Source organism: Drosophila ficusphila, unplaced genomic scaffold (assembly GCF_018152265.1).
Source record: "Drosophila ficusphila isolate 14025-0441.05 unplaced genomic scaffold, ASM1815226v1 contig_791, whole genome shotgun sequence".
Taxonomy (NCBI): Eukaryota; Metazoa; Arthropoda; class Insecta; order Diptera; family Drosophilidae; genus Drosophila; species Drosophila ficusphila.
In genome coordinates this window covers 24,751,608-24,764,788 of record NW_025064737.1, presented here as the reverse complement: position 1 = coordinate 24,764,788, position 13,181 = coordinate 24,751,608, and the positions used below count along the sequence as shown (strand labels likewise).

General features: G+C 45.9%; 4 protein-coding genes across 4 annotated transcripts; 3 read left to right on the top strand and 1 right to left on the bottom strand.

The window, feature by feature from the left end:
• Positions 1-2,293: 2,293 nt before the first annotated feature.
• On the top strand, positions 2,294-4,299 carry LOC108097648 (probable ATP-dependent RNA helicase DDX55 homolog). Its single transcript, XM_017200079.2, has one exon. It carries the CDS (start codon positions 2,357-2,359, stop codon positions 4,184-4,186), a length of 1,830 nt encoding a protein of 609 aa, XP_017055568.1. The 5' UTR covers positions 2,294-2,356; the 3' UTR covers positions 4,187-4,299.
• LOC108097646 (DNA replication licensing factor Mcm2) lies at positions 4,272-7,218 on the bottom strand. Its single transcript, XM_017200078.1, has 2 exons — positions 4,967-7,218; positions 4,272-4,907 (listed from the first exon to the last, which is right to left on the bottom strand). Exons 1-2 carry the CDS (start codon positions 7,103-7,105, stop codon positions 4,383-4,385), a joined length of 2,664 nt encoding a protein of 887 aa, XP_017055567.1. The 5' UTR covers positions 7,106-7,218; the 3' UTR covers positions 4,272-4,382.
• Positions 7,219-7,537: 319 nt separating this feature from the next.
• On the top strand, positions 7,538-9,883 carry LOC108097649 (replication protein A 70 kDa DNA-binding subunit). Its single transcript, XM_017200080.2, has 4 exons — positions 7,538-7,672; positions 7,735-7,979; positions 8,038-9,262; positions 9,428-9,883. The coding sequence occupies exons 1-4, from the start codon at positions 7,637-7,639 to the stop codon at positions 9,737-9,739; spliced, it is 1,818 nt and encodes a 605-aa protein (XP_017055569.1). The 5' UTR covers positions 7,538-7,636; the 3' UTR covers positions 9,740-9,883.
• A 334-nt stretch (positions 9,884-10,217) lies between these two features.
• On the top strand, positions 10,218-11,471 carry LOC108097427 (replication protein A 70 kDa DNA-binding subunit-like). Its single transcript, XM_017199698.1, is given in 4 exon segments — positions 10,218-10,245; positions 10,586-10,645; positions 10,723-11,025; positions 11,027-11,471. Coding segments are annotated over 3 exon segments (693 nt in total). The 5' UTR covers positions 10,218-10,245; positions 10,586-10,624; the 3' UTR covers positions 11,396-11,471.
• Positions 11,472-13,181: the final 1,710 nt, after the last annotated feature.

Here is a 13,181-nt window from a genome sequence, read left to right as displayed (position 1 = left end):
GACTTTCTAGGAAGGATCCTCCAGCAGCAGCAGCAGCAGCAGCAACTCGATCCCAATCCCAATCCTGCGCAGTAGTGCGACTGTCAACAATCCTTGATCGTGGGTAATTGATATGTTCTGCCGTGTTTTGGGATGTGTAAAAGTGAAATGTAAATCGTAACTGATATCGATGGACCGGGGGCAATTTCTCAACATCAGCCAGTAAAATTGAAAAATTGACCATCAGATAAGTGACTACTGTCTGCCGGGATCTGTATAAAGGTATTTGCTCGGTGTTTCCTAATTTAAAAATCAAATTTTTTGGATAGAGATTCAGCGCTGACAGTTTCTTGATCATTGGGGGAGGTCTCGGCGCAAAGGTGACAATTGCATTTATATGAAAATTGATATTTTCAACCGCAAATGTCACTTGTTGTTGGCTAAAGTGACCACACAGGAGATGAAAAGAAACCCGGGCAGGTAGCAATGGACATTACGGAACGAAAAATAAATTCTCACCAAATTAACGGAATGATCAATGATCCTGGCAGAAAGTCCTTCGGCGCTTGCCATTTGCAGCAGGAAGAGGAGTTTTGGATAATTGGAACTAGAGCAAAATGTGTGAAAATCCAGGGAATGTGCAATTAGTATAATGTTTTTCGGAAAGAACAAAGCCTCAACATGAGGCAACCAATTCTTTAAATTTACTTCAGGAGAGATGGGAACAGGGATCACAAATCAAACTCATTATTAGCATAATTACAAGCGATCGAACCGACGTCAGGACAAAATCCCAGACTGCTTCGATTTTTGAATCTCAGCTCGGAGATCGCTCTATTTTGATTTCCAGGAATTCGGGGAATATTTGATAAATTGACCAGAAACTCGTGACTGACTTAACGCCCTCGCTGGAGAAGGCCAGAAGGATGAAGGCCAGAAGGGGTTAATTACCTCGGTCTCGTCCCCAGGGAAAGCAGGATAATTTCTCTGGCCCTGTTCTATCACGTGTCCGTATAGCCAGCTATTCAGCGAAGTAAGTCGAGCGAACAACTTTAATTGCCCCAATTCAAAAGGGGATGCGTTGGCGTTGGCCACAATCCTTCGCCTGTTTGCACTGCATTCAGATAGCTATACATTTGATACAGACATACACATCGATGCAGGGGCACAAATATAAACAATAATCAATCTCTCCAAGGGTTGGGCAAACAAAAAAAATAAAAACACACTAAGAACGCACCAAGGACTTGCTTATGAGAACTGCGTCAGCGAGCTAGGATTTGAAGGCGTTTTTGAATTGATTATTCCCCGGCGTACAAAAGAAATTAAATATGAAAGGAATTCTCTAATTTAATACATATTTATGAGGAATATAGATCAATGCCAGAAAAGATTACCTTTGTTCAAATGACTCCTTTACTTTTTTGTCAGTTGTTGTTGTTAGCCTGGGCGTGTGGTTAAGGTCGACTATTTAACCATCGTTGTTAAAGAATATTTGTTTTTATTTCAAATTCACAATAAATTCAAATTTTTAAATGCTTAGACTGTCTTTTATGAAATAAGAAAACAATGATGATCAGTAATTACTGGCGTTTAAAGAGTGCGTTTTTTAAGCCACATTTTTTGACGCCGCTGAGCAGCCATAAACCCTTAACTGGAACCACATTCTCGCCCTAACTGTTCAGCGTTTTTTGCCTCCACTTGGCCACAAGTTAATTTGTAAACGCTTCATTAACTTTTGGCCACACGCGTTCCAAACTTTTTCCTCTTTTCTTTCCCCTTTCGGGACTCGGCTCGAATTCGTCTGACGCGCGTCTGCCAAGGCGGTCGATCGTTTAGCCTGTTGGTCCGGTCTAAACACCTCGTCCTCCACCTCTCTCCACGATTCCCCTCTTCAACCATCATCCCACTTTGTTGACGAAACGAAAAAAGGGAACGCTTTTTACTTCCGATTTTTTTTTCATATGCTGGCATCAATATTTTGGAAATGCATCGTCGAACGACATATGGCACACGCTTTTTTTGGATGATTTGGAATCCGTACAAGCATTCGAACAGCAAACAGCGTGTGTGGCGCCTTTTTTGCAGTCCTCGTGGGTGTATGCAAGAGAATACCTGGAGCTGGAGATGGTGGCACAAGTGTCAAGGCTGTGCACCCATTTTTTACTTTGGTTTTAATTCTGCACTTTATTTAAATTTCGATAGGTCGGCAAGAAAGGCGCTATACGTAATCGATAAAACACGAATTTGTACTGGCAATGCCATAGGCCTGTGAAATACACCAGTGCTGCCACGCTCTCCGAGCAAACTACGAAGAGTCACAAATGAAACGGTCACACTAGCGCGCACATGTTTTTGTTGACAAACTGAACTTGAAATGTCTCGAAAAAAGTGGACTTCGCTAGATAAACCTCCGCTCTCGGAGCCAGTGCTCCAGGTGGTGCAGAGCTTCGGCTTCAAGGAGATGACGCCTGTCCAGACGGCGGCCATTCCGCTGCTCCTAGCCCGAAAGGATGTCTCCGCGGAGGCGGTCACTGGTAGTGGGAAAACGCTGGCGTTCCTCGTGCCTCTGCTGGAAATCCTGCAAAGACGCCACCGAGAGACCCCCTGGGGCCCTAAGGAGATCGGTGCTCTTATCATCTCGCCCACCAGAGAACTTGCCCGCCAAATATCCGAGGTGTTAGCACAGTTCCTGGAGCACGAAGACTTGGAGCATCTGAATCAACAGTTGATTGTCGGCGGCAACAGCATCGAGGAGGACATAGCCACGCTGCGCAAGGAGACGCCCTGTATTCTAGTGTGTACGCCTGGTAGACTGGAGGATCTCTTTCAGCGCAAAGGAGAGGATCTAAATCTGGCTGCCCGGGTCAAGAGCCTAGAGTTTCTTGTCCTTGACGAAGCCGATCGCTTGCTGGACTTGGGCTTTAAAACTAGTGTAAATAATATACTGGGATACCTGCCCAGGCAGCGGCGAACTGGACTTTTCTCTGCCACCCAAACCACCGAGGTTACGGACCTAATCCGTGCGGGACTACGAAATCCTGTGCTGGTATCGGTGAAAGAAAAGGCCTCCGTGAATACGCCCGCCCGCCTGCAGAATTTCTACAAGATTGTCGAGCCGGAACGAAAGTTTGTGGCTCTGCTGGAGTTTCTCAGTTCGCCGACCACACGTTCGGGAAAGGTAATGGTCTTCTTTCCCACTTGCGCCTGCGTGGAGTACTGGGCAGAAGCCTTGCCGCCTCTTTTGCCCAAACGCACTGTGCTGGGAATCCATGGAAAGATGAAAAACAAGCGGGCCAATGTGGTGGAGAAGTTTCGTAACGAACCGCAAGCTGTACTTCTTTGCACAGATGTCCTGGCACGTGGCTTAGATGTCCCCGAGATTGAGTGGGTGGTGCAATGGGATCCGCCCTCGACTGCATCCAGCTTTGTGCACCGCGTGGGACGAACTGCTCGACAAGGAAACGAGGGCAACGCCCTGGTCTTCCTTCTGCCCAGCGAAGATGCCTATGTACACTTTCTGAAGATCAACCAGAAGGTTGAGCTAAATGAACTGCCCGCCGAGGACGAGGAAGCGGAAAAGAAGGTGCTGTCAGAAGTTTTAGACAAACTGCATCGGCTGCAGGTGGCAGATAAAGGCGTCTACGATAAAGGCATGCGCGCTTTTGTTTCCCATGTGAGGGCATACACCAAACACGAATGCAGTGCAATTCTTCGGCTCAAAGATCTGGATCTAGGGAAGATGGCCACTGCATACGGTCTTTTGCAACTGCCTCGCATGCCGGAGCTGAAGAACTACAAGGAAGGCGGCTATGTGGCGCCCGCATTCGAGGTCGATCTCACCAAGCTCACCTACAAGAACGCTCAAAAGGAGCAGGTCCGTCAGCAGAAAATGCAAACGTACGAGCAAACAGGCAACTGGCCGGGCCAAAAACAGCATAAGAAGCGCGTCGAGTCCTGGGATCAGACCAAAAAGGCCAAGCTGGATGCCAAGTCCAAAAAGGAGTTGCGAAAGGCCAAGAAACAGCGAAAGAAAGCGGCGGAGGCTGAAGCCGGATCGGGGAAGGGAAAGAAGAGGCAGCAGTTCAGCCAGGAGGATCTAGATGAGCTGGCTAGCGACATTCGACTCTTCAAGCGGCTTAAAAAGAACAAGATCAGCGAGGAACAATTCGACAAAGCGATGGGCATCGAGGACGACAATGAGTGACCTTAGTTTGGTATACATTTGTATGTATGTACAACAAAAAGAAGATAGTTGTATTTTAAAACTTCTTATTAAAATATCGGTTTAATTAGTTATATAAATACAAAAATATATTCAACTTTATTAATTCGAAAATGGGGGTAACGAAACAAAAGATGAGAACCCTACAACTAAATGAGATGGAATACAAAACTGAAACTTAAGCTGTGTTGCCATCGACAACGATTTGGAGGATGATGCGTCGCTTGGGATCGTAGGAGAATCCGTTAGTGCGGAACAGATCCGAATCATAGAAGGGCTTCAGGTTGACAATGTCCAGCTGCTTGGCCCGTTCGATCAGGTCCCGCTCCATTATCTCCACGTGCGTAGCGCCCGGACCGTCCTTGCAGCGGATATAGGCTAGTTGATCCAGCGTCAGTTGGCGCAGGATAAAGAAGAGCAGTTCGGAGTGGTCCTTCTGGAAGGCAAGGTACTTCTGGAATGTGCTGCGCATCTTTTTCATCACGCTGAACTTCTGCGCCTCGATGAAACTCTCCAGCATCATGCGGATAGCCATGCTGACGTCTGCCTCCATCACGTTTTCGCGCAGATGCATGCGGGCATGGGCCTCGGACATCCGGATCACGCTCTCGATATGACGCACTGTTATGGGAAGCGAACCGGTGGCGAAGGACTCCTGGCGCAGCTGGGCGTACATCTTGGCGATCTTGTCCTCGTCGATGTTCTAGAAAAAATCCGATGCTTAAGGACCGTTCAAATATTAAATATGTACTTTTTACTTACCGTCAACTTGGGGCGTATATTCTCCTTGGCGTAGACGATGTACTGTCGCAGAAGATCCTGCGGTATCTCGTCCACAGTCTTCAGCTGCGGCTCCTCCAAGTCCGGCTGCTCCTCTTCGCTGGGGTGGTGCTTCATGTGCGAATGCACCACGAATTTGGCCAGCTGCTGATCCTGCATGGGGTCGAACTCGTCCTTGACCACGCAGAGGACATCGAAACGGGAAAGGATGGGCTCCGAGAGGTTGACGTTCTCTGAGAAGGTCATCGAGGGGTCATAGCGCCCGCCAATGGGATTAGCAGCCGCGATGACGGTACAGCGAGCCTGGAGCGAGGTTACAATACCAGCCTTGGAAATGGAGATAGACTGCTGCTCCATGGCCTCGTGGATGGAAGTGCGGTCCTGGTCGTTCATCTTGTCAAACTCATCGATGAGGCACACTCCTTGGTCAGCCAGCACCAGAGCGCCCGCCTCCAGGGTCCACTCCCGTGAAACGGGATTGCGGCGCACATAGGCCGTGAGTCCCACAGCACTGGCACCCTGGCCTGTGGTGAAAACAGCCCGTGGAGCAACCTTTTCGACGTATTTGAGAAACTGCGACTTGGCCGTGCCGGGATCTCCGCAGATCAGTAAGTTGATGTCACCCCTGACCTTGTGCTTCTCGCCGGGATTCTTAGACTCACCGCCAAAAAGGGCCAAGGCAAGAGCCCGCTTGATATAATCGTGGCCGTAAATCGATGGCGCCATGGAGGCCACCACGCGCTCCACAATGCGCGGATCCTTGCTAAGCTTCTGAATGGTGGCTATGTCCTCGTCCGTCAGCGATTGCACAACCTGTTTAGAATCCTTGACGACCACATGATTGGCTATTATCACGGTGGCGAAAACGGGAAATCCTTGATCGGTGTTCAGGGAACCATCGTAGTTGTTTGTGTATATGCCAGTGACCTCCAGTTCGTCACCTGGCTTGCATTGGTCGCATAAATCTGCGAGCAGAATGACGTCTTTGCTCCGGGGAATGCGACCAGCTGGAATCCTTCCCGGCGACTCCTGCAGCGTGATCTTTTGGTAATTGCGGTACAATGTCTGTTCCATGTTGATGGAGAAGGGGCCGGCGCTTTGGCACTCCGGGCACGAACCGGGCTTGATCTCCGTGTTCTGGGACTGGACAAAAGGCCCCAGGACATAGCCACACTTCACACAGTCGTACTTAATCACGGACAACTGGGGAAGAACACCCGTGGTGGCGGTTACCACGCCCAAGGTGCGAACTAATTGATTCAGATGCAGTTTCCTAAACGTTCGCAGCTCCTCGATAAGCGGCAGCTCTGAGATGCGCACGTGGATCTCGGTTGTCACCCGTTCGTAAGTGGGAAAGATGGAGAGCACCATGTCCTTTGCCACCTTGTCAAAGATCTCCAGCATCTGGAAAGGGGCCTCGGGCAGGAAGTAGGCCAGCACGTGCTCCTTGTTGGCCAGATCTGTGTAGGAGACAACGAACGAGGACATGTTCTGCTCGCACATTCGCCGGATGCGATCGCGGTATGTGTAGGCTCCCCTCTCGTCCACAAAAGTTCTTAGGAAGGACTGAAAACGGTTGGCAATTTCGGTACGAGGTCCAAGCATGCTGACCCACTCCTTGGTCGAGTGACCCTTGGTGTCCTCCAGGTTCTCGATCGACTCTACCATCTCGGCGTCCTCCACCTCGCCCACAGCCGCCTTCTCGCCCGCTCGTCTCTTGGCCCGCGGTCCTACGTCGTCCTCGTCGTCGGATTGACCAAAGCCAAGATCGCGATCGTCACGGTGGATTCCGGCAGCCCGGTCGCGTCGACGCATCTCCGACTCGGCGGCAAAGCGATCGCCTTGCGACATCTCCGAGAAGTCTTCCTCGTCGTCCAGCATCGCCGGATCGTAGTGGTCCAGCTCCGGCATGGGACGATAGTCGTTCTCCATGTTGTCCCCGAACAGCTCCTCGCCGTCTTCCTCCTCGCCCTCATCGCGCACCGTCTGATCCCCGAGGATCTCGTCCTCGTTCTCGAAGGGCTCAAAGTCGCCAACCGGCGATGTCATCGCAGCCCGAAGCTCGCGCCGCTCGGCGGCGTCACTGGGCGTGTTTGGTGGCGGAGAGCTTGGATTGTCCATGTCAAGCGGTGCGTTTGTTATCCTCGGCGTTTGTTTGCAATCTGATTTCTGCCTTCTGTTTTTGCTTCCGATCTTGTTTTGGCGACGCGTGCGAAATGCGCGGGAAGTGTTTCCAAAATTTAGCGAGTTGGCAACACTACATCAAACTCTGCAAAAACATCCGCTGGAGGCGCTTTCAACCTTTCGCGAACAGAAATTTCTAACAGAAATATTCTTAGTAGAGTTTTGGACACGATTACAAACATTGGCACCGCATCGGCTGAATCGTTCTTCAAAATTGTAATTGTGACTATTCAGTTCAACCAAACATCATGGAGTATCTATGTTTTGCCGGTGGCTTAGCAGAGTTTTAACCCGTGGTATCGATTGCTCCAACCTTCAATGCAACTCTGAGTGGAACTAGTTTCACTCCCACTGATTCGAAATTTCGTAGCAGCCCTTCCCGCCTCTTCTGGCATCAATTAGCTCCCAGCCCTCGTCGCAGAAATTTTATTCTCTGTTGAAATTCGTTATTGTTCCTTAATACGCAAAATGGTCCTGGCAACTTTAACCGGCGGAGTAATTGCTGTAAGTATGCCTGCCTGGCGTTCAAGGCTTTGAGTAGTGACAAATCCAATTACCTGAGACAGCGCATCATGCACGGCGAGATGGTGGAAGGTCCGGTGCTCCAGATCCTGGCGATCAAGAAGATTAATAGCACTGCGGACGCGGAGCGTTACCGAATTCTGATCTCTGACGGCAAGTACTTCAACAGCTATGCCATGCTGGCCAGCCAGCTGAATCAGATGCAGCACAACGGAGAGTTGGACGAATTCACCATTGTCCGGCTGGACAAGTATGTCACCTCAATGGTGGGCAAGGACGGTGCTGGAAAGTAAGTCGAACGGTTCCACATGTTTTCGACTTTATAATACCGCCATCTCTTACTTAAGGCGCGTCCTCATCATTTCCGAACTGACTGTCCTAAATCCCGGCGCCGAGGTAAAGGCTAAAATCGGAGAGCCTGTGACCTATGAAAATGCCGCCAAACAGGATTTGGCGCCCAAAGCAGCAGCTCCTGCTCCGGCTAAGCCCGCTGCCAAAAAAGAACTAGTACACAACAATAATAATAATAACAATGTAACATTGAATGGCACGATTAACGCAGGATTGACCCATCCGATTTCCAGCCTGAGTCCCTACCAAAACAAGTGGGTGATCAAGGCGCGCGTAACCTCCAAGTCGGCCATTCGCACCTGGAGCAATGCACGGGGCGAGGGCAAGCTGTTCAGCATGGATTTGATGGACGAATCTGGCGAAATTCGGGCCACGGCCTTTAAGGAGCAATGTGACAAGTTCTACGACCTCATCCAAGTGGAAAGCGTCTACTACATTTCCAAATGCCAGTTAAAACCGGCCAACAAACAGTACTCGACACTGAACAATGCCTACGAAATGACCTTTTCGGGCGAAACAGTTGTCCAGCTGTGTGAGGATGCCGATGGCGACCCCGTTCCGGAAATCAAATACAACCTTATTCCCATTGCCGATGTGTCCAGCATGGAGAACAAAGCGGTGGTGGATACAATTGGCATTTGCAAGGAGGTCGGCGAAGTGCAGTCCTTCGTGTCCCGCTCCACAAATAAGGAGTTCACGAAGCGGGACATTACGCTGGTAGACATGAGCAATGCGGCCATCACTCTGACGATCTGGGGCGATGACGCCGTCAACTTTGACGGCCACGTGCAGCCCGTGGTCATGGTCAAGGGCACCCGCATCAACGAGTTCAACGGCGGCAAGTCCTTGAGCCTTAGCGGTGGCTCCATCATGAAGATCAACCCAGACATTCCCGAGGCCCATAAGCTGCGCGGCTGGTTTGACAACGGAGGAGGTGACAATGTTGCCAACATGGTCTCGGCTCGAACCGGAGGTGGCAACTTCTCCGCCGACTGGATGACACTAAAGGATGCGCGTCTGCGCGGTCTCGGTGCTGGTGACAAGCCCGACTTCTTCCAGTGCAAGGCGGTGGTGCACATCGTCAAGCAGGAGAACTCGTTCTACCGTGCTTGCCCACAGAGCGACTGCAACAAGAAGGTGATCGACGAGGGCAACGACCAGTACCGCTGCGAGAAGTGTAACGCACTGTACCCCAACTTCAAGTATCGCCTGCTTCTCAACGTGAGTATGCTTTGGATATAGGGATAAAAGGATATAATATGAAGATAGGGAATATACCATTTTGTTTCTAAGTTGTACACTCTAAATTAATTAAATGAGTTCTCTGAGCCTTGAAACTATCTGTCCGTATAATAGTCGACAACTAAAACATTTACACCTCTGCAGATGAGCATCGGCGACTGGACTTCGAACCGCTGGGTCAGCAGCTTTAATGAGGTTGGTGAGCAGCTGCTTGGGCACTCTTCGCAGGTCGTTGGCGAGGCCCTTGAGAACGACCAGGCCAAGGCCGAGGAGATCTTCTCAGCCCTCAACTTCACTTCGCACATCTTTAAGTTGCGCTGCAAGAACGAGGTGTACGGCGACATGACCCGCAACAAGCTTACTGTGCAGTCTGTGGCCCCCATTAATTATAAGGAGTACAACAAACACTTGTTAAAGGAGCTGCAGGAGATCACTGGCATCGGCTCTTCTAATTAATTAATTTTAGCACGCATATACCGTAAACTAATAAAAAAGATATTCATTTATTCATAACATTATATTCATAAGTTTCGAAAAAATATTGTTAATTCGGGGGTTATACCAGTGTATCGACTAAATATAATGCATACCACTATCTCAGTTGAAATTGATTCATTTTATTTATAATCAAACAGTTTCAGTCAGGGTCGAATGAGAAAGACAACAAAAGCTTGGCTTTTACTTAGGATTGGTCACAAAGGTTCTCTTCTGCTCTTAGAACACCACCTACTGATACCGGGTTTTTCAAGAGAAGAATAAATTTAATACACATAAAAATCACCTTTTCGATGTATGCTTCATTACTGAAGTCGGTATAGAATTTGTTTAGAGTGTTGCCATTGTGTTTGTTTATTCTTGAATGAATCACCGCATTCACTAAAAAAATGGATTGCAAGCTCGCAAATTTGCACAACAAGTTAGTCGTCAACAAACCGGGAGACAAAGTGCATAGGGATCGGCAAGTGCGCTCGAAAAGCTTTTTGAAAAAAAATAATCTATAATCTAATATAATATATTATATATATATAAATACATATTATATTATAATATATTTTCTCGTCAAAAGTGCAGGTTTTGTTAGATAAGAATTCCATTTTTTTCTTTAGGCGTTCTGCAAGATACATTTCAAAAGCTTTTACTTAAGATTTGTTGTTGATTTTCCTATTTGAGCGGTTGATTATTAATGTTTGATTACAATTTAGGAGCATTATCCATTGCAGCAGGTTCAAACCAGCCTATGCTATATTTTCCTTAAATTTCACAAGTTTTTGAAAAAAGGCGTTTCTCTCTTTTTTTTAACAGGAAGCAATCAAAACAGTCTTAAACGTCTCACGAAATAAAATGAACTCAACAGCAATTTGTGTAAGTACAAAAACCAAGAGCTTATTTTACTTTTTATTGTTTTTTAACAAATATCACAGTTCATTTCGGGCTTGCAGCCAATGCGTTACAATAATTTACCTATTAGAGCTCGTGTTACATGGAAATCGGAGATAACTCCGTATCACAATGACAACAAAACTGGAAAGGTCTTTCTGATGAACCTTTTGGATGAATCTGGCCAAATAACCGGCGTGGTGTTTGACGATCTGTGCGATACTTTCTACAATCAGATTCAAGCTGGCAACGTATACTTATTTTCCTGTTTTGAGATGATTCGAGCGATAAAGGGCTTCAAAGTGGTGGATAACCCGCATGAAATTTTATTTCTTGATAATACATCTGTAAAACTATGTGCGGGGGGTACCAAATATTCGTAAAATAATATATAACTTTGTGCCGCTCGACAAGATTTCTAGAACTCCAAACCTGGAGCCAGTGGATGTCATCGGAATCTGCGCTGAAGTTCACGAAATTGATGAAAGAGGTGGTCACTTGATTCGCGAAATTGAGCTTTTTGATGACAGTGAAGCAAATGTCACGCTAAATCTTTGGGAAAAGGAGGCATTTAACTTTGCGGGTCAACCCGGTGACGTAATTCTTGTTAAGGGGGCACGTGCCCAGCTCCATAACGGAGAAATGAAATTGAACGCCAGTTGGTACGCGTATGTGCAGATCAACCCTAATATTAGAGAAGCCCACGAGTTGCGGGGATGGATCGAAAACTATTAATAAATTTGATTATCAATTATGTCAACATATACATCTGTTTGTTCAATAAATTATTGAAATGCAATAGCAAAAACTATTTTTTTGTGAACACAACATTTACATACCTCAATGCATCAAATGCATTACTTTGCCTTTTTTTAGAGCCGCGATATTCAAAGAACCTTCGAGAAGCATCGCTTGAGTATATCTCTGAGAGCGTTGTGATAAAAGTCAGGAGTAAAATAAAAATAATATTTTTATTATTTTGAGTGAGAGCATTTATTTTTTGATAAGGAGCCACCAAAAAAGAAAACATGTTGAAACAAACTGGATTAAACTAAATGCCACCAAAAGCATTTCAAGTTTTATATGAATAAAAACATAAGATCTCGTTACTTTTTTAAAATTTTTAATTTTCTATAAATTTTAACCTGTTAATTAATTATATGAACCAACTTTTTTAATTTAATACCAACTTTTAATTTTGAAAATATGAATGTTATTCATTTCTTAAAGGCATATGCATAATAAATTTTTTGTTAATTTTGAAGAAATTAATGAAATTTTAATAAAAACAGACCAAATTTGAACAATAAAAAATTTTTTTGCTGCCAATTTTGAATTTTGCGATCGTAATCCCTTATTTTGTACTGAATTCATGTTTCGCTTAACACTATTTCGCTTAAAACGAGGATTTCTAGGAACGTAACCCCCGTGTTAAGCGAGAGCCAAGTGTACTGATATTTTTGGGTGACAAAATGGTAAAGGTTTTTTTTTTTTAGCTAAAACACACATTTTCAAGGTTTGTTATTTTGGTATAACTTGGCCAAAAAATGACATACAGCTAAAAGGCCCACCGTTTTACATAACTGGGAACCTCATCTATCGATCCATGTCACCTACTCCAGGACCCAACAAAATTTAATTATTTTAAAATTTTTGCATTTTTTGTAAGGGGTACCATCACAATTTCTTTTGAAAAATGGTCAAAATAAAAAAAATAAGGTGAGTACATGAATCGACAGGAAACTTTAAGTCGAGCTCAACGAGGTATGCCATTCCGAAATCTGACATTTATTTTTTTTTGCTAGAGTTAAAATACTGATATTTTTGGGTAAAAAAAATGATAAAGGTTTTTTTAGCTAAAACAATGTTTGTTATTTTGGTATAACTTGGCCAAAATATGTATGTCATATACAGCTAAAAGGTCCACCGTTTTAGACAATTGGTAACCTTCGTTAAGGAACTGTATTGCCTTCTGACAACCATTTGCTTTTATATTTTAAGCCGAGCTCAATTGTCTCTAACATTAGGATGCAAAGTTCAAAAAATGACAGTGAAGTTTTTAACAAATTATGAACGCAATAAATTAAATTAGAAGAACAAACTATATAAAAGCTAACTTTATTTTATAGTAAAGCATAGACACGAACCCGAAAAAGTTTCTCAAAGGCTGAACCAAACCAAGAAAAGCTGCTGTGGTGAAGTTTTTGCCGCCGTCCCTTTCGCTCTCTGCACCTTTCGCGCTCGCACACTTTAAAATTTTTTAAAAATTCAAAAGCAATTAAAGTTTGGCCGTAAATAGTGCGGGTTGACGTCGTTCCGAGTCAATTGCATTTAAATCCCCTTGTAGCACCCAAGATGGACGTGCAAATGGCCAACACGTGGGCCTGTGGATCTTTCGAAGGCGACAGATCCCGCGAATCTGGCCAGAAGTGCTGCTCACTTTATTACGTATACGCCGGGTGGGCTGCAGCGAGCATCGTCGCTTTGTTTGCCCACCAAGAGCATTGACTAGTTACTCGGC

Bases quoted from the DNA above. Each gene is read 5' to 3' on its own strand.
- LOC108097648 (XM_017200079.2), top strand. From the start codon at position 2,357: ATGTCTCGAAAAAAGTGGACTTCGCTAGATAAACCTCCGCTCTCGGAG.
- LOC108097646 (XM_017200078.1), bottom strand. From the start codon at position 7,105: ATGGACAATCCAAGCTCTCCGCCACCAAACACGCCCAGTGACGCCGCC. The intron at 4,908-4,966 runs GTAAGTAAAAAG...GATTTTTTCTAG, and splicing joins ATATACGCCCCAAGTTGACG to AACATCGACGAGGACAAGAT.
- LOC108097649 (XM_017200080.2), top strand. From the start codon at position 7,637: ATGGTCCTGGCAACTTTAACCGGCGGAGTAATTGCT. The intron at 7,673-7,734 runs GTAAGTATGCCT...TACCTGAGACAG, and splicing joins TAACCGGCGGAGTAATTGCT to CGCATCATGCACGGCGAGAT. The intron at 7,980-8,037 runs GTAAGTCGAACG...CTCTTACTTAAG, and splicing joins GGCAAGGACGGTGCTGGAAA to GCGCGTCCTCATCATTTCCG.